This window comes from Macrobrachium nipponense, chromosome 17 (assembly GCF_015104395.2).
Source record: "Macrobrachium nipponense isolate FS-2020 chromosome 17, ASM1510439v2, whole genome shotgun sequence".
Taxonomy (NCBI): Eukaryota; Metazoa; Arthropoda; class Malacostraca; order Decapoda; family Palaemonidae; genus Macrobrachium; species Macrobrachium nipponense.
Window position 1 is genome coordinate 72,829,464 of NC_087210.1, and position 21,940 is coordinate 72,851,403.

At 35.3% G+C, this 21,940-nt stretch overlaps 2 protein-coding genes across 2 annotated transcripts in view; both read right to left on the reverse strand.

Annotated features, from left to right (window-relative positions):
- Positions 1–354: 354 nt before the first annotated feature.
- On the reverse strand, positions 355–3,656 carry LOC135196324 (uncharacterized). The gene is made up of 3 exons (XM_064223070.1): positions 3,567–3,656; positions 3,004–3,038; positions 355–1,704 (listed from the first exon to the last, which is right to left on the reverse strand). The coding sequence occupies exons 1-3, from the start codon at positions 3,609–3,611 to the stop codon at positions 693–695; spliced, it is 1,092 nt and encodes a 363-aa protein (XP_064079140.1). The 5' UTR covers positions 3,612–3,656; the 3' UTR covers positions 355–692.
- A 13,275-nt stretch (positions 3,657–16,931) lies between these two features.
- Positions 16,932–21,940, reverse strand: part of LOC135196326 (two pore potassium channel protein sup-9-like) — a 734,822-nt gene continuing 729,813 nt past the window's right edge. Inside the window, exons 7-8 of the mRNA XM_064223073.1 lie at positions 20,498–20,670; positions 16,932–18,726 (exon numbers count right to left, since the gene is read on the reverse strand). Of these exons, the coding sequence (XP_064079143.1) occupies positions 18,528–18,726; positions 20,498–20,670 (372 nt within the window). The 3' untranslated portion in view covers positions 16,932–18,527. The remainder of the gene's footprint in view (positions 18,727–20,497; positions 20,671–21,940) is intronic.

Sequence of the window (21,940 nt, forward strand, 5' to 3'; positions counted from 1 at the left end):
TATTATTAGTCCATTGAACGTCTGATTCTTCTATATTGTTTAAATCACTTTTATTCTTCCATCAAATTGCAAACACTATGTCATTATAACTATAATTAGTAAGGCTTGTACTGGAAACGATAATGCCTATAATAATGATAATAATAATGGTATTTAAAAATCGGCAGTTTCTTTCTTAGGAGAAATGGTTTCAAATGATTTACAAGGCAACTAATGTATACTGCCGTGATTTATGAAACAGAAGTTGATATAATGTGAAAGAAAACTTATACCGTTTGATACATTTGCCGAAACTTCCTGCAAAATCTTTTGTTTGGGTTGACACTGTTGATATGCATAAACAAAACAAAAATGTAAGCATTATACTCAAGTTTATTCATATGTAAACGATTTCTCTCGATAAAAAGGCTAATGATTACATTTTCCCTTAAATATATGTAAACTAGGACATTTCGAAAATGGTCAGTCTGCTATATAATCCTCTATATTTCAGAATGATGGCTGTCAGAATACAACAACCAAAAAAAAAAAACTCAAATTTGTATTGAAATATTTCCAAGTCGCGCAACTATTGCATAACAAGTTTTATTATATTAGTGTAACTTTCACCTGAAATCATTTGTAGAGGAACACAAGAATAATTACTACAGAAACCCATTCTGCATCATAGATACATCTCATCTGGAATATTCTTATGTATTTAAGCATGTACCTTTGAATTCCTCATACCCAGGACAATCTGAGTAAGAGAAGGTAAAGCAGTCCTCGGGTAAGGGCCCTGGTACGCATACAGTGTCTTTGAAATAGGTTCCTTCGGGGCAAGACTTAGATTCGTATGGTTCTTTGACTCCTGGAAGACACACATGATACTTGGTACAGTCGTTTTGATTAGCCATTCTCCCAGCCGTTCCACACTCCGGTTCAGACGATCCTGAATCAGGTACATACTCGCAAATGTCCTTACACAGCCCAGATGATTCGTCGTAGTACTGCCTACCTGTACAACAGGCTGGTATAACGTCATATCCCGGTATGCAGGTGTAAGACCAAGCGCAGTCGTTTGGATTAACTCTCGTTTCGATCTTGCTTCCACATGGTGGAAAGACGGGCTCCTGACTGCAAGGTTCTGGCGGCACATCTTGACAGGTGTTAACTTCCGGGTTAAACTTCTGACCATCTGGGCATTTATAATTCTGGACTTTGGGAGGATCGGCGTTTGTGTCACAAAAGACAAAATAATCGTCATTGTAGCTGTCCGGCATGACTCCGATTTTATCACATTTGCATCGACCGTCTGCTGCGGTGACCGCGTAGGGAAGGCAGACCCCACCCCCGAAATCAGCGTTGTCCGAGCAAGTGGAACCAGTTGAGCAAAACTCAACGAATGCTTGGCCACCGATGCACTCGTATTTCAGCTGGCAGTTGTAGCATCCAGTCTTGCTCATATCGTCAGTGCATAGGAAGTTGTACTCTTCGTCAGGAAAACTGACGCCTCTTCGTTTACGACCAACCTTTGGAGTACATCCGGGTTCTTCTTCATTGGAGACGCACCGTCGAAGTGATGCGGAGTAAGGGAAGCCGTGGCAGTGGCCTTCATTCACCAGGAAATGTTCTTTCGTGTCTGACGGAATGCAGTCGACGTAGCGACCGCAGTCACTTGGATGAGGAAACCGTCCTACCTCGGTGCAGACAATGGTGGAAGTGCTGGAAGAATATAAAAGCTCCTGTGAATTGATGTCCAATGTGTAAATTTTGTATTTCCGCCCCATTGGTATATTTCTGTCAGTACTTCGATTACTGAACGTTCTTAATACAAAAATGATACCTTCAAGTGCATGTGGAAAACGAAGTAGTTTTGTGAGACAATTCAAACGTAGGTCAACATACTGCTAACACCCACCGTTAGCAACCTCATCTAAAATTGCTTGCTTGGAAATGTATATATATATATATATATATATATATATATATATATATATATATATATATATATATATATATATATAGTAGACTGCCTCATTTTTCATTCAAGTGCATGAATATGAATAACTTTGTAAGGGGGTGGGCTTCATAGCAATGAAAAATAAGAAAAGGAATATATATATATATATATATATATTATATATATATATATATATATATATATATATATATTCCTTTAATTATTTTTCATTGCTATGAAGCCCACCCCCTTACAAAGTTATTCATATTCATGCACTTTGTGGCAGTCCATCCTTCAAGAAGTCACAGACTCAGTGATCAGACGACAAACGGTACACTGAACGTGACACCTCCACATTTGTGCTGAACAATATCTAAAGTACTCTAAATGAGAGTATGTTTATATCTTCCTGGACTAAGTTTTCTGAGGAAACACCGAAGTCATTGAACAATAGTTAATGATGGTTGAATAAGGGATGTTACCCACATGAATCGGAAGTCAAAATGCACACTTGGAGAGGGCTATGAAAATCTGAATACCTGAGGAGATAAATGAGGCTTCCAACCTGTGTGCAACAGAATTAAGCCACATTCGCGGGTTAGTAAGAACTGTACGCCAGGCCAGAGAGTTTGATGGAAAGAGGGGAAAACTAATCATTGTAAACTAGAGAAGGGAAAGTCAAACCATTTCGCTCTTCATGCTGCTCAAGGCATCTGTTTTTACTGATTAGTTTCACGAAGAGAAGCATCATTATCAACTAAAAGACATCAAAAACTCGCAGGCAGTTCTTTCCTTTCTAGTTTAATGCTTCCGTTATGTTGGCAGAAAATTTGACAAGACAATTTGGTATTCGTAGCAACAAAATTATTCTTGGCGTTATAATGTTTAATTTACATAAATCAAACATGGGGAAAAATGATCTGGGAATGTCAAGTATTTTGATTAAAAAATGTTTGAGGATATATCTCAGTGGATGTCTGGCATCCCGAGATATTCAGATATTCCCACTCGTTCGAAAATGTTTTAGAAAAACCGTTATATGTTTTTCGTTGTCAACTTACCCGCAAGACACCGAGCTGATCTGCAACAGGGCCACCTGAAGATAAGAAAGAGATTTTATACATTTCCTTCAGTGAGAGCATATAGAATGATGATGATCGCCTGCCTACATGAATCAATATTAAGACTAATCCGATTATTTTTCTACTTATATATTTCAATCAAACGTTGATGATAGAAATGGAAGAATATGTATTGTGCGATCGGGCGATCCTGCGAGCTTGCGCATTGATAAAAGAAAAGACTATTGTATCTTTGTGCAGAAAAAAAACATCAGCATCATACCAGGGAGAAAATATTTCTTTTACATCTCGTATTCCATGTTGCTTTAACAAAAATTTCAATGTGTTTCACATTCTAAAATTTTCAATAACTACAAAAAACTACAAAAAAAAAAAAAAAAAAAAAAACTGGAGCAACAGATACAAATCACGAAAAGCAAGATATGATGATCTGATCTAACATTCCGAACAATAAATAAAAACTCGTATTATGTAAATTCTAACGAGACACCATGAAATAAATCAAATATCATAAACATCAAGTAATAGATTAAATATCATACCAGGGCCCAACCGAAGATGATGCAAATGTTGCCAGAGAGCCCCATTGTTGTCTACTGAAGACTGTGTCTCTATGCCGTAGAGCATGGGCCTTTTATACCCAGCTGCAAAAGTCGGCGAACCAGTGGAACAAAGCATTCTTGGATTCTTGCGAACTGGGTTGAAAAATAACGTCATGAATGACAGATGTGTTATCTTTTCAAGGTCGGCGCAATAAAAGCTATGATGAATCGGTGTTGATAACCCGCCAAGACTGCGTTTTTTTAACCCGATTGTGTCACCTTAACACCTATTCGTCTTTTGAGCGGTGAAAATTTTTCGAGAAGTACCAGTGTATATATACACTATATCTATCTATCTATATATATATATATATATATATCATATGCATATATTACATAAATATTTATACTATGTGTATAATAAATATACATATGTACGTATATATGTGTGTGTTTCATTTTAAATTACGAAAAATGTGAAAACGTGATGATTCTTTGTACAAAGTTACAACCACGAAGGAAAAATGAACCGATTGAGATGGTAAGTACTTTCGTCTTATTACCAAGACATGGTCATAGTTGCTGTGATCATTTCTTGGGGCATTTATTCTTCCAGCGTTTCGTAATGATCTAAATGACTTAATCAGGGCTCTATGAAAAGTTTCTGTACTGGGAGCAGACTGTCCAGGCCAAGCTATATATACCTTGTTCCAGCCCAGATCAGTCTGAAGTACGAAATCATTCTAGAATCTGTAAGACTGATATTGAAACCAAAGGCTTTGAAACTATTGACTAAAATTACAATGCAAATGAAATTTTAATCTTGGAAACATTAATAATAATAAAAGAACATGTACGTACCTATACTCTGTTTTTTTCCTCTGTCCATCCGCCTGTGGTGTTTTTGTATGGTAACACTGCGTCCCGGGCTTTAGATAGTTACGCTATGTGTAAGTTTTAGGTAAATAAAAGAATATCTGGGTGTACATTTGCAACTGAAAAGTGTTTTAATAATTTACTGTATGCGAATTACACCGTTAATATTCGAAATAGGATATTATTATAATCGTTGAATGTAAGCTGAATGTAACTATCTAAAGCCCGGACGCAGTGTTACCATACAAAAACACCACAGGCGGATGGACAGATAAAAAAAAAAAAAGAAAAGAGTATAGTCTAAATGATTACTCTACTCCTGTCCAGCTGTTTTTGTCTGAAACTAATATACATTTACATGCGTTTGTGTGTGTAAGGGTGTGCATATATCTATTTATATGTATATGCTTGTGTGTGAGTATGTGTAATACTTTTTTAAACCTTAGTTTCATGTCATATGGTTTCTGTCTTATTTAAACTTCTTGTATGTTGTTTATAATTGCCGCTTAATTGGCAAAGCTTTTGTAAGCACCGTTTTTAACTTGTCTCCTGCTAGTGTTATTGTTACCCTATTACATCAGTTACCTGTTTACCTCATTTGATAGTTTTAACTTACTTTATGTGAGTGGATATTAGTTTCGCTCGTGTCCAGTTCAATGTTGTTTTCTGTATCAATAAGGTGTGCTAACTTTATATTTCGTTTTTTAATATTTTACATTAGGTTATGAAATTATCAGTTAGTTGTAAATATTCAGTTGTTTAAAGTTTATTATTCTCAGCTGTGTTAAACTGGATTTTAATTGACGTTATAACCTCATTTAACTGATTTTCATCTCTGTATCTTTTCACAGAACCCTGATGATGTAATTAAGATAATCTCTCTCTCTCTCTCTAAAAAAAAAAAACGCAAACTACGCGACGGTACATAGCGCAGAAACGTACACATAAAGAAAAGGTGTGTGCTCTGATGTACGACACCGTCTTTATAGAGTTAGCTGGACAAATGTAAGGATAACATGAGAAAACAGCCTGTTCGGAAGCGGGCTTACGTGACCAAAATGACCCTAATCTGTCAACAAAGCGACCCTAACTGTGTTACCAAAATTATGCGTTCAACAGCAAATACTGCACATCCATAACTAATATATTTCTACCATCTTCCTTAACATATTACAATTATGCAATTTTGTTTATTTATTATGGTAAAATAGAGGGATGTAAATAATATCAATATTCAGTTACAAAATGGGTCAGTTACGATTGCATATACACAATATACGATCCAAATGTACCTATTATACATACTGACTGTACTCCTTAATTCATTGATATACCCTATAGCAAAAATGTTAAGCAAAATTTCTTTAGCTGGTTATTTCTTTATTTGTTGTTTTTATTCATCCTTTGAAGAAAGTTTAAATAGATTCCACACTTTTAATATATCTAGCCTTAGCAATACTATCAGTTAAACATAAGGCTATACTTTATATGGCATATGCAGTGAAAATAGAATTCCAAGAATTATGAATGAGGATGGTATGCCAGCTATGTGTAAGGTCGTTATGGTAGAACCATTTCTGTTCAGTTTAAACTGTGTGCCCCACGGGTGCCCAACGACACGTTCAAACAACCTGGAGCAATGGCGTCTTCGGTAATGACAAAGGGACAGGAAATCATTTGCGCCAGACCTCATACTGATAAACGAATTCCTCGTTGGTGATATCAGTATGCACGCTGTCAAATTGGTGTTACTTATGACAGTCACTTACAAATGGTTCTGACGCAAGTGCTTGGAAAGAGGTCATTTTATCTCAAGGGTTTCTTTTGCCGTTCCGGTTTTTATTCAGGTCTCTGGCAATATTGGGCAATATTCCGGAATGCAACCGTAAAGAACTTTGTAAAATTATCGACAGTTCCTTTGAAAATAGGACGAAGTATGGCAGGCTATGAAGTAAGACTTATCATGCAGGTGAATGATGGGGAACAAGGGTAGTGTCTACTTTCTAACGATAATATTTAGTTATCTTGCAAAGAATATAGCCATCGCATTTTGTATGTCGAAAATGAAATCGAGTCCTTCAATTTTGCAAATGAATCAGGTCATCACAAACGAGCAATCACGATTTTGCCGCGATGGTGATCTGAAATTTTAGAATGTAATATTATGGTAAAATAGACGAGAAAAAACATATCGAAAGACCGTTAACAGAATATGCCCCCGCAACAAGCATTTGAAATTTTGGTAATAACGAAAAGTACAAAAGATTATTAGATCATTTGAGTTGGTGAGGAAAATGGATTTGCAATATTTACTTTATCTAATAGATATTTACAGGAGAAGCAGCAAACTTAATAACCATCATACTATTGACGGATGATGCGTTACGAAATAAATTTCGTATCATAACTGAATAAGAATCATTCTCGTAAAAGTGCGCTTCACTTTTTTTAATGTTTCGTCGATAAAGTAGAGAGAGAGAGAGAGAGAGAGAGAGAGAGAGAGAGAGAGAGAGAGAGAGAGAGGAGAGGAGAGAACAGGAGAGATAGAGAGAGACGGAGAGGGAGGGAGGACAGAAGGAACGGAGATTTGTGAGTTCGGGAGAGAGAGAGAGAGAGAGAGAGAGAGAGAGAAATTAAAATTTATATTTAAAAACGTTGCGTTTCACCCCCAGGTGAATTTTCTTGTCTCTAATCCAGCCATAAAACTTACGTTCACAGGGCAACGCCACTGTTTAACGAATTTTGGAATTTCATGTCGCCAATACAAAAAGTCATGGCTGCTCTATAACTATGAAACGGTAAATAGTTTTTATGATGATACTTAAAAACAACCAATTGTTATCATGACCAAAGTTTTGATCGAATGCACCTATGTGGTTACAAGATCCATAGCTGCACATACCCTTTTAGGTGAAAGCCCTGTGATGTTATTATAAACACACATATAAAGATATATAAAACTACAGTCAATCAATTATATCTTGACGGCGGGCTGGCGGTCAGACCTGAAAATATATATTGCCACAGAACCCAAGTACAGTGCTGAAAACCCATTTCACTATCACTAATGCCTCTTGGGAATAATAAACCCAAAATCGGGAGGGGTTTCAAAGATAATCTCCTTTCGATGCTACTTGGTGAGTTGGATGGCTATCCTTTTTATTTTCGAGAGTGCTTGTTCAATACTTCAATTGTATTCCACGTCGTTTAATTAAAATCATAGAGACGAACTATATTTTTTCCCCAATAACCCATCCTTAATAACTCCAGTTCTGAATAACTGATATAAAACTAACCTAGTCACACACATGTATATATATATATATATATATGTGTGTGTGTGTGTGTGTGTGTGTGTGTGTGTGTGTATATATCATCATCATCATCATCATCGCTGTTGCTAGTCCACTGCAAGACAAAAGCCTCAGACATGTCCTTCCACTCCTTTCTGTTTATGGTCTTTCTATACCATTCTATACCCGCAAATTTTCTTAGCTCGATATATATATATATATATATATATATATATATATATATATATATATATATATATATATATATATATATATGTACGTATATATATATATTATATATATATATATATATATATATACGTATATATATATATATATATATATATATATATATATATATATATATATACATATATATATACGTATATACTGCAAGGGTAATTAAATGTCAAAGAACTTTAATTACCCTTGCAGTATATATATATATATATATATATAGATATATATATATATATATATATATATATATATATATATATATATATATGTGTGTGTGTGTGTGTGTGTGTGTGTGTGTGTGTGTGTGTGTGTACTGCAAGGACAATTAAAGTTCTTTAATTGACATTTGTGACACAAAATCATATGAGCGACAACAAACCGTGTATGATATCTAAATAACAAAGGTAAGGGTTTACTGTTCCTTAATCTCAGAAGCTGCTCATCAAATATCCATGCCAGCACATGACTGGGTTAAATCTAACAATAACAACTAAAGTAACTTAAAGTAAGTCGTTCTGTGTGGGCAGAAGGGAAGGTTGGGAGTGGGAGGAGGAGATTCGTCGAGGTCACATTTGAACGTATATTATAAACCTGCGCGCGCATTTTGTCATAAGGCCGTATTTCCCTTTCACTGTAATTAAACGCTTAACACTTGGGCACCATATTTGAAGCTTATAACCGCCTTAGCAGTTAGCACCCCAAAGACCAGAAAGGAACTAAACATTAAATTTTTTTTTTTTCTTTTTCTTTTTTTTTAATCTAGCGAACTGCACAGATACTTAACAATTCTCTTTCTACTGATACTTACGTTTGCTCAAAACAGCCGACACCTCTTAACGAATTGATCGGTAAATAAGAAAAATAATATTTTGTATTTCAACAGAAAAGGAAATATAATGTACTATTGTTTTATAATGTTCTTCGACACTTTCTTTTCCAAATAAAAGACGAGGGCATAATATAAGAACTTTATATAGTACGGACCGAATCGAGTCAACTTTAAAAGAGATCCGTAATTTCCGGGTCAATAATGTTCCTCAATTTATTTTTAATACTGGATATAGATATGAGATTGATTAACTGATTTGGGATTAATGTATATAAGAAATATAGGCCATGGAAATATTGGCCAAGCCATGATCCCAACCGCATTTGCTGCATTAAATAAAAAAATCCAATAACTAATCATTACTGATAGTTCACAAGCAAGCAAACTCACTCCAAATTACTTGTGAATCGTAATGGTGACATCTGCAGGTACACACGTGTGTGTGAACGCTTATGCTAAATAACTATGGAGATATGCAAAACTACCTTTATCCTGATCTTGCTAACCGATTTTATAGTATTGTTCTAAAATTTTACTTTTGCTTACCTTGAATTTTGTTGAGGGTACCGTGGATCTTTCATTCGTATATGAAAGATATATCGTATATAACGTTCAACTATAAATACATATACACACCTGCACATACAGAGGATTATGATCAGAGTTGCTGAAAGAGTAGCATATTGAAGAGTGTATATTAAACACAGAGTCGAGTGGATTGGCCAGATATATAAACATATATATATATATATATATATATATATATATATATATATATATATATATATATATATATATGGATATGGCGAATTATTTAGATAAAGTAAGTAGGAAAATTCCATTCCTAAAAGGGACTTGTTCTTTTATCATTCATTATTCAACAAAAATATTATGAGATTTATTTGTGAAGCCAAAATCCAAATCATAAAATTGACGCAATGGTGTGATGTGATCATTAATGCGATTCTTTGGCCGAATTTTTATTTCAAATTTCAAAATCGCGGGAACAGATTCTGATACATGTATGTATGATATGCGTAGCTCAGCCGTCGTTGTTGTTGGGGTGTCTTCATTACAAAGTTTAAAGAAACAACAGAATTATGAATACAACTCCAGGCTGTACGGAGTGTGTGTGTGTGTGTGTGTGTCTGTGTGTTGGGGTGGAGGGCCGTTGTGGGGATCGAGCGACGCCCCCCAAATTTCTGGAAGTCCATATTTTCTGTGACTATCCTTTTCGTTGAACTGTAATTATAAAGCAATAAAAAAACAATTTTTGTTTTTTGTTTTCGGACAAATCTTTTATTTTTGTTTATTTTGTTATTAAACACTAACATCGTTCTTTAGTAGGAAATAGAAGTGATAGTATAACTAAAATATTTTCAAGCATTTCATCTTGTATATACCTATATATGCAATGACATTTATAGAAGAAAAGGTCCAGTTTTGGGAGAAAAGACACCCCCCCCCCCTCCCCTTAAAAAACTCTGGGTATGGCCTGAACTCCATCATAATTTTGTGTGTAAAAAAGTAATTTGATTTACCCTAGGACTACTCTGGACAGTGTTCAGTGACTTTAGTAGCTCTGAGGCCAGGCAAACTCCGGCAATCAATTAATTAATTTGAATAATGCTTTTCCTTTAGATAAAAATGACTTCTTTTGACTTCAGATTATAGAAAGACGTATAACTAGAGGGCGAGATATAGGTTATTTTCAATTTTATTAAGGGTTTTTCTGCAGCCATCTTCTTTTCATCGGGTAAAACTGACCGCGTCTAAATTTATTTAAAATGGCATCGTCCTGTTTTCTTACGTAAATCAGTCGATTTCTTTCAATGTTCGACAACCAGGGCTATTCTGTATTAAAATGGGAATTTATTTTCGACTCTGTCGTTGCTGAAACGAAAAATGGAAGAAAAATTACATTTGAATGTGGTGAGGAAAAATTGCAGACGGCTTTAATTAACGGGTATTTGCATCGTCCAAAAATTAGGTAAGCTATCTTGAAATAAAATAGGTAATCTTTGACGAAAGAAGATACGGAAGGTTGTTATACTTATTCTAGTTAGCCCTAAACAACTCCATAAACAAATTTTCTTTCTCGTCCACAATTACCCACGTTTTCTATAGTATGAGGTCTTGTTAGATGAGAGACTAAAGCATTTTAAATAAAGTCGTTAAATCGATAATGTTTGCTTTGAAATTCATTTTCATATAATTCCCATTATACTGAACACATAGTGTGAGCGGAAGTTTACTTCTAAATTTATATATAAGATGGTAACTTGACTGTAAAACTCTAAACTGGGTCGAGTATTCATACTATGTAGTATAAACATCCGACATTGATGATTTACTGTTAAGCGAAAACTTATAATGTCATGAGGACTATTCCATTTAAAAACAACTGTATGTTTGCTTTCCAGAGTTTCTTGCCTAAGAGAAATTCAAAGTAATTTGACCTTGTCAACTGTGGAGCGGACTACTGTGGCTGTTTCGGCATTGCAAAGACTTAAAATTTGTTATTTTTTAAGTATTAAGTAACAGAACTACTAATTCTTTTCATTGAATATTTTGTAATTTATACTGGCAGATGTTCAATTCTATGAATGCAGAGAGAGAGAAAAAAGCAAGCGTAGTCTTTTAATACGACTGTTTCTAATTTTTCAAATAGATGTCCCAATGGTCCTCTGCTGTGGAAAGAAGAAAACTAAAAACTAACAGGAATGCACCAGTTTTGACTGCCACTTTATTTATCGAGTCATTTTGTTTATCTAATTAAGCACTAATATTGTGTACATGTTTGTTCGTTTGTATGGTGTTTTTACGTTTCATGGAACCAGTGGTCATTCAGCAACGGGACCAACGGCTTTACGTGACTTCCGAACCACGTCGAGAGTGAACTTCTATCACCAGCAATATTGTGTACATGATACTTAACTCTATACAGGTACTTCCCAAAGACTACGTATCTATCTATCTAAGTGCATAAAACTGCCATATCAGGCCAGGTATTTGAAAAACCTACTTAGAATTCTCCTCAGCAGCACACCTACGTCTCTCAAGAACTGATATACTTCGTTTCCAGTACCTGTTCCTCACTTTCAACTATACACCACAACAACCTTGAAAATCGTGATTTAAGACGAGCAGTAGCGAAGGCCAAATTTGACATAGCTTATTGAGGAATTACATCCGAATTACGTGTTTTGGAGATAAGAGCAATTGCTAGAGCATAGACACGTTCCAAGTGATGCTTTACAAATTTATATAAGATTCACATTCCTTACCATATTAATAATGTTCTCTAACTTCTGTTTGTTTCTGCTTTGTGTTAACTTGATGTTTGACCTTTAGCTGTTTTGAAATTAAAAATACAGGTTTTCGTATCTCTTGACGTCAGTGACGAGGGATCATATTTGTTTTCGATTTATTTTTCAACGTAAAACCTCACGTAGTAAAAATTGTTGGGGGTTAGGCTTCAGAGCAGCTACTACTGACATTCCAGTAATCTAAGTTTTAAAATCCACCAAGACGGTACCATCTTGTAATTAAATCAATTAAGAGTTACAATAGATGAACCCAGTTGTAGATTGTTACAACCATTTCTAGAATTCTGCTGCCTCTTTGTACCTAGTGGTTAAGTTAAGTATAGTTTTGCCACACCACTGAGCTGATTAACAGCTCTCCTGGGGATGGCCCAAAGGATTAGATATTTTTACGTGGCTAGGAACCAATTGGTCACCTAGTAACGGGACCTACAGCTTATTGTGGGATCCGAACCACATTATAAAGAGAAATCAATTTCTCTCACCAGTAAAGAATCCTCTAATTCAGCGTTGGCCGAGCCGAGAATCGAATTTGGACCACCGGATTGGTAGCCAAGCGCGAAAACCACTCATCCAACGAGGAACTATGTATCTAGTGGTAAGAGTCTAGAATACGGTTTCCTGACACGTGGCTTTGCCCGTGTTCTTCATGCGGCTATCGTTAGCAATAAACTAAAGTCTACATAGAGCACTAAAGCAATGAACCGGGATAAAGTCGATTGCTTTTAACGCGATCACAACCAATTACCCAGACGGAGTCCATGGTCGTAGAGAAAATCAACAGTTAATTGTTTTTATCTGCCGCTTAGGCAGTGCTGATTTCTTTGCCTATAGGAATCTGTCTGACTGTTCATCCCGTTATTGGTGAAAGCTGTGCTTAAGTTAGCTAGAAAAATGTAAAAAAAAAAAAATCTTTTAACAAAAAATTTTCATAATACACCCACTGCCAAAACTACCACGACGTTATAACACTATAACCTGCATCTTTTAAAATCTGATATAAATGATAAACAGCATACAATGAACGACTAACTTTTTCGCTGAATTCTTTTCGAGCACTGTCCTTCACATTCTCGTCAAGATAGTAAACTGGAGACGCAGAGTCCTAAAGGGCGCTTCACCTTCCGAGGAATTTAGACCCTGAAAAGATTTTGTCAGTCAGACAGCTGAACTACATTTTTTTTTTCTCATATCTAGTAATGATATCCGTAAAAATAATAAAATACGAAAACTTCTCTTTACAATTTGTATGATTATTAATAAGACTGAAACTTATATTGGTGTATGTACCAAAACTTACTTAAGCATCTAACAAAATTTGAACAATTAAAAGAGAATAATACGATACAGAAAATAAAGGAACTAAATGGAACAATCAGTCAAGGAAAGTATTTCTCTCACATAAAAATGGTGCCATTCATCCTTCTACCCAGTTTTCTCTCGCATTCAGGCAAAAATACACTGACACATAGATATAAAAAAATAAACTAATACATAATATACTCGAGGTGAAAAGAAACTACTCCTCAAAGAGAAATGACTTTATTACAAATGGATACAGAAAGGCCGAAGTGGGCAGCCTCGGTAAAGGAATAATTATTCATTGGCGATAATCGGTCTGGCTCCTTCCGAGAACATTTCCTATTATAAAATTGGTCGGACTCGGGAAGTGAGCAGACGCGTGAAGGATGAAGAGGAGGATTCGCAGTTGGAGATCTGATGGAGTCCTACGTCTGATATTGACTCAGAAAAAAAAATAACCTAATAGATTTTGTAACATTTCTCTAATTGTTAATTTTTTTTAACTAGCAGTAAATATTTCCTAAGCCAAAATTCCAAAATTGCAGAGAGTTGGTTTGACTAAGTTTTTATATGTATTATTGTTATCATTATTACTGGTATTATTATTATTATTATCCCTGGTATTCTATGGAGTAAATATATTCAAAATAAATTCTTCTTAGTAGAAATATACTGATGTATGAAAAGAAAGCGGTGGTTACGATAAGGCATAGCATAATGCCTCCTTCAAGTTAAGGACGCTTAGATGATCCATATGATGAATAATAATGTGGAATAGAGAGAAAAATCTATGGAATATATCATATTCTAGTCGCTAAATTTCATTAAGTAAATACGGAAATACTTCCATGAGAAAGAGCTTCTAGGAATTTCCTAATCTCTGAGGCGATGACTGACATTCCATTATTTCCAAAGAACGAAACAGAACCGCAGAGGAAAACTCCGGAAAGAAAAAAATAAATAAATAAAAGTAGCTTTATAAAAAAGGAGTCTTCGTCCTTCTTTGCATAGCGCAGGAAGGACTTCTTCCCCCATCAAGGATAACTTCGTCAAACCAAGGAGATTGAACCAAACCTCCTCTTTTTTTTTTTTCTTTTTTTTTTCCTCGTAAGCGTGATGCGACAGAAAAGGCGGAAACAGAAGCCTTTGAGAAGACAGATCGAGAATTCTGTCAGGATCCTCATCGTCAGCTGTCTGACCAAAAAAGCCATTTATGAATTGCAATAATTGCATGCATTTAAAGAAAATAAATACTCGTTTCAATGCATCGCAAGCAAGATGCGAGACGAAATATTTGTATAATCTTTCCTTAAGAAATAAAACAATGTAGCTTACACAGTTATCCCATCACAAGACGCATGCGCGTCGATTACAACCCAAGTTATCCATATTCATTTAGTACAGACTTAGACTACTGTTTCTGCTGAATTTGGATTTATCAGAATTCATGTCTTTCTTACGAAACTAGAAATTTATGGTGCAAATTTACACATAGGTACCACGAATAGATTTGTTAGTAGCAATGGACAATTTCATGTTATGTTTAGTAACCAATTACCATTTCTCCAAATTCCAGTAAACTACATTTTGATAATATCACCTGCAATACTATAAAATAATTATTTCAATATCTTAGCTTAATTTTTCACTGAATCAAGGCATCCCTTCATCTAATAGGTTACACACCTGAGAAATGAATATGGACTCGGAATTACCACCCACGACATTCTTGGTCCGGATTAAGAATATGTCAACAATAAAGCAGTTTGTGGAATGGAATTCCAACAATAGTCTTAAGGCTTAACATAATTCGTTATTCAAGTTAATAGACTATGTACAGAAATGAATACATGAATAAATATATATATATATTCTATATGAGGGAACACATGCATACACACAAAGGTATGCACGGCAGAATGCGCTCTTTTGTCTAGTTGTCTTCGTGTGTATGTATATGTTCGTGTCTTTGATCGTTTGTGTACTTTCATTCATTCATTCATAAATGTATGCATGTGTATATATATATATATATATATAATATATATATATATATATATATATATATATATAATAATTTAATTTTACTTCCTAGGGATGGCATGGACTTTTAAAGTGATCAAAAGTTAATTAACTTTATCTTTGCTGAATAAGGACTTCATTTAAAAACCGGTTCCAGTTTCTCTCAGTTAGAAAATAATTTACATCAAAATCGAATTCAATAGCAGGACACAGTGCAGACATCAAATAAAAAAACTTGTATTATAAAGTTATTCTTATAATGAATGCCATCTCTAAATATATATATATATATATATATATATATATATATATATATATATATATATATATATATATATATATATATATATATATATATATATATATATATATATATTATATATATATATATATATATAGTATATATATAATGTATGTGTGAATGCGTTCGTGTGAATGTTCAGAAGTGCACCTTAGGGCTATCTTCATCCCATGACAGATGGAAGGTGAGTTTCCTATATACAGAGTTCATCCCGCAAAGGAAAAATGAAAAGTTCCATTTCCGTTCAAGCTCTCTGAACTGTTTACTAGCCCAACTGATTTAAGACATTAGACAGCCTTGAGTAAGTAAGCGTTCGTAGCAATAAGAAAAGCAAGAAACTTTTTTTTGTTTGTGGTGATGACATTTTCTGCGCAAGGAATTTAGTCTCCAACGTGGAATAATTTTGGCATATAATAATAGACGTATTATCTTTGTAATCTATGCTAACAAACAGCTGGGGGAGAATTGTTCAAAACTTGTCTATATATATACCTTATTATTGACGAAATGACTATAGTTTGACGGTGTAGTCGAGATGGACGAAATATTGATTTGGAAAATTCTTTTGCACAAAATGTAATAAGAATGGAGTGGTCTATATTACCTACAACCAATATTCCAATGCAAGTCACTTAATCCATTCATGAATTAAAAAACATCATGATCAATATTTATGATTATGACTGTCTCGTCTAACGGCAACAAAGCTTCGCACGTCAATTCACTTTCAATTATCCAAGACCAATTCAATTTGGGCTGAGTTAACTTCTTTTGAAGAATTCGGGCTCTAACAAGACTTGTTCATTGTTCCTTTGGGTACTAGCTGTTCAGTCTGTGTAAATGTATAGTAGAATATACGCTCAGAGTTTGTCAAAATAGCATGGACAAACATTTAAAATATCAGAAGGCGCTTGGACATTTCACATATGATGAAATCATAATATGCTTCCAACCATTCTTATGTTACACATTTCGGACCTTCAAGAAATGACCCCTTTTATTATTATTTTTTTAAGAAAACAGCAAAACATTTTGAATGAAAAGGGAAATTCTTTTACTATACAATTAGAGAAATTCTTTTTTATATATGTATATATGTATTTAAGGAAATCATCTATATATATATATATATATATATATATATATATATATATATATATATAATATATATATATATATATATTTCGAACACTCAGGCCAATAGCATTGTAGCCTTGCATATCATGAATAAATGTATCACAGCAATTATCATACAAATATCTGGATGAAATGAACAGTCTTCTTATATACTCAACAAATACCTGCGCATATATTTGCTAATGAATCTTATCTGAAAATACTTCCAAACGAAGGTATTGTGAAATTCCTTCAAGAAGAGCAGCTAGGAGAGGATCGGTGAGATAATCAAGAAAGCTTCTACTTGGAGGAGTCTCGACAGCATGATTATAATTGATCAGCAGCAACAAAGGCAAATTGATGTGGCGTGAATTTTGATAAATAACATTGTTGCAGAGATTAGTAAAAGTATGATCAACGACGTGGAATCTACAGAGAATAAATAACTGACCTAAGTGAGAATTGGAGCAGGAATTATTTGCTAAACTTATTCTGAGAGATCTACGTTGAGGAAAGAAAGAAAGAAAGAAAGACGATCTTTCACTATCAGATCCTTTGTTCGAGTGGGAAAATGGTGATCTCGACTCGCTACTGAATTCCTTCATGTCCCTTCTCAAAAATGTCTTCATTCATCTCCGTTATCTCAAAAAATCAACAACAACAGAGCCAGAAAATTTCACGTGGCAATGGAATAATAAAATTTTCATTTCCAGCTAATTACAGGTGCTGCATTTGTAGGCGTTGCTGACAAAAACACGACTAGCAAGTGCTATCGCTTTGCTAGAAACTGGGACGGCTTTTGACCTTATCTGACCCCACTCGAAGTGAGATGTGACCTTAAAATAAATTAAAAAAATCCTTTATTACATTATACTGGTAGGATAGGCCATAGCTGCCAACTTCAGGCGGCACGGGCACATCGTAATGCCTTACTTATGAGCTCGGAAAATATGAAGAGGAAACGCAGTATATATACTTAAAGACAACTCAGAGTCACGAGATAAAGGCCTTTTTATCAGCAGTTCTGAACGTCACTAAAATGCACCTTTCAGTCAGTCATACCTCGTCTCCTCCCGAGGGAGGTTCGTAATGCACTGTGGTCTCTCGTAGTCGCGGTATGCATGGCCCGAGATGAAGATAATGAGTAAATAATCATACAAAGGAAGAAGAAGAAGAAGAAGTCGGAGAGAGAGAGAGAGAGAGAGAGAGAGAGAGAGAGAGAGAGAGAGAGAGAGAGAGAGTCGTTTTATCGTTTGGGGGTGGGGTTGTTATGATCAACCTCTCGTTTGAATATGCACCTTCATTATCGCGTTTACAAACAAGGCATTAAATTGTTCATACTTTTTGGGAGGGAGTGCCCAGGGCTGCTTTCATGTCTCATGCCCGCCTCATCTCCCTCAACCGGAAGTGAGAATTTCACACGAGCCCCTTCCGGTAAGTCATTTGAATATTTCGTTTGATCCAGGTTTCCAGGAGGATTTGAACTACCGTGAGAAATGCCGAGATCGTGCCACGTCACTGTGAGGTCACGCACTGCGATCCTCCTTTTATTTTGTTTTTCTTTATGTTTTTCAAGGGGAAAAAAACGCACACACACACAAGTCAAGGAGTCTTCAGAGAAGTCAGAACGAACGTGGTCCTCCGTCATCCGGGGCATTAAACAGAGTTTCTCTTTTGCACTATTGTGGGCAAGGGCACATATTCGAACTCGGAGGACGAGGAGCAGAGCTCCTCTTGCGTCTCCGTGTGGGTGACTTGTTGCTGTTGCTGTTGTAGTTGCATCTGTTGCTGTCGTTGTTGGTGGTGCCGTCTGCGAGGAAGTATGTACGATAGGTTCATTGGCCGCTTCCGCAAACTGCAATAAATAGGAAAAATTACGTTTATGCTTGATACTGTTTGCGAAAAACTGTCAAGACAAACATTTCATCATAGGAGATCCATTATATTAATTAAAATATGGGTTCATGAACACGACCACCGAAAAAATAACAGTAGGTCCTATAAGCTCTGATTAAGAGAGAAACGGTGAAGTGGAAATACATCAAGAATTAATGTAAAAGTATGTCCTGAAAATGTCCACTAACGACAAAGAAAAAAAGATATAACCAGACGTCTCAGGGTGATAAAAGTTGTGCATATTTTTCCGGATTTCAACTAAAAACAATAAGTCCTGAAGAAATAAGATATATTTGATAAATACAATATTTTTGTTGTCCCATCTGTAGCAAATGAAAATAATTGAAAGTAAGGCATAGCAATTTGAATGCAACAGGGTAATTTAAATGCAACAGGGTGAATCCAAACATGCTTATAATACGATCTCTCTCTCTCTCTCTCTCTCTCTCTCTCTCTCTCTCTCTCTCTCTCTCTCTCTCTCTCTCTTGTTTTAGGTAATATTTTAATGGGAAAAAACCGTATCCAAGATACCGATTCCAAGACAAACACTGAATGTCATTCATTAGTAGGAGCTACATCATTTTAAAAGTCAAAACTATAGTGCAAAAAATCACCTGCATCTTACAATTACAATGAGCAAAAAGGACTATAATGTCGAACTGATTCATTACCACTGATAAGTAAGAAATTTCTAGGTGGATTTCATTTCTAGATGATCCACTCGTGATCTGATAATGACAATTTTTTTAAATTTTATTTTTCTATATTTTGGTGGGGGACGGGGGTGGGTGGTTAGCGCATGGGGGAAGGGTCTTATGCCGTGAAGGCCCTCTTATACTATTGTTCAAAATATCAGTGTACAACTTTCAAATGTCTTTCAGCCAATAGCATCTGATTCCGAACTTCCTTCTGGTACGGGTAGAAAGTTACCAAGAGACTGTAATGACGTTTTCCATTAAGTTTTGGATAACCTGGTTCTATTCTTAACCTTTCACAGGGACGCAGCAGTAATGAACAAAGTTACAGAAAAGACTTTATCTCTTTGTTAGTTACTCTTGAACAGGTGTGTTCTATTTTCAAGTCCTCCCACGAAAATAGATCACTAGGTCGAAAAACCACTAATAAACTATTTTTTTTTTAGCACGGGCAATTTATTTCACAGTTTCTCAAAAATCCATCAGTCGATCTCCAGTGATACTTGTGACCAACTTGACGGCACAATGCTACAAATAGTAAAATAAAAGTACAAATTCAACAACAAAGGGACTCACATACTGCTGAATTTCCTTCTATATTCTGAAAATAAAGAAAACAAACGAAAGAAAAATGTGAAAATGCGTGTATGTACGTAAGTTTTTAGTGTGTGATCTGAAAGGGATGGTTTGATAAAACTAAGAACTACGCAAACATCACAATGACAATGCAGAACTATATATGATTTGTTTTTACATTCAGAAACTGATATGTTAATATGATTACATATTCCAATCTCTCCGGTACTAATAACGCTTACAGAGAATTACATTGCCATGCTTATGTTGCCTGTGAAATGTCATTCAGTTTCTATTTGCAGCGAGTAAACGCCGAAAAATAATGTTAGCAATTATGGAAGCGACCTATAATGCATTCAATAAATGCTACAATGGAGGTTTGACTTCAGCACTCCGCTCACATTTTCAAAAATGATTTCTAGATTATGCTGTCAACGAGTGGATGAAAACTGAACTGACCTATACGTCCGCCTGACCGGCAGAGAAGGACATGGTGTGCAAGATACGCAGGTGCAAGAGCAGACAGAGGTCAGGTCAGTCATGGAGTTGGCTTCCTGGGGGCACTGCCCCGATAGGATGGAGCCATTGGCTGTGATGACGTCACCTTCCAGTCTGACAGCGCCGGCGGCCGCCTGGAAATGAATTGGAATAAAATAATAATCATTCGTCCGAGCGGCATTATCATGAATTAATTTAATTAACGGGAAAAACGGAATGATGAGGCCAGCAATTAAATGATAAAATACAAGGACTTCCGGCACGTGTTTAACTAAAAGGCAGCTTTTTACGATAAAAGATCGTCTTTGGTTTCATCATCACTCAAGTTTTTGACGAAATTTTCCCTGGAAATATATAAATTCTTTTATACATTTCATATACTTTAGTTTACAGCTTCTCTTCCTTTTTTCCATATCGTAATAACTTTTGCATTAATGGACAACTTATGGCATTCCTAATTGCTTTTGTTTTCTTACCTAGGCATTCACTAATATTCATCCTACTGACATAAGTTACGTCATATCTTCCCATCCTGATTAACAAATGTGTCAGTACTTTAAATTTTTTCCTGTTGTTTTTATCTCCTTTCATCATACCTAGTCAAATATTTTCTCTTCACTTTTACCAATAAATAAAATTTCTTTACCGACCAATTCCTAATTTACAACCTACTAACAACACCTGTTCACAAACTCCCAATTAACAAGAGGCTTTTACTAATTCACTCCCACTTGAAAATCTACGACCCACAGCTTTCTGTTCACATAATCCAATTGATCAGAGCTTTTCACTGATTCAATCCCAATTTACAACTTGCAAACAACATCGCTCTATCTATAGACTCCATACTTCATGTTTCCTTACCACTTCAAAAAATGTTCTAACAGAGCACCTTGCGAATTACAGACTCCCTAATTCCTAATTCAATTATTCCACTTAAAAATCTGCTGACAACTTCTATCTATTTATAGACTCCCTACTTCCTAATGCATTCTCTTTTGAAAATCTGCCAACAACTTCTATCAATTCATAGACTCCCTACTTCCTAATGCATTCTCTTTTGAAAATCTGCCGACAACTTCTATCTATTTATAGACTCCCTACTTCCTAATGTAGTCTCTTTTGAAAATCTGCCGACAACTTCTATCTATTTATAGACTCCCTACTTCCTAATGCATTCTCTTTTGAAAATCTGCCGACAACTTCTATCTATTTATAGACTCCCTACTTCCTAATGCATTCTCTTTTGAAAATCTGCCAACAACTTCTATCAATTCATAGACTCCCTACTTCCTAATGCATTCTCTTTTGAAAATCTGCCGACAACTTCTATCTATTTATAGACTCCCTACTTCCTAATGTAGTCTCTTTTGAAAATCTGCCGACAACTTCTATCTATTTATA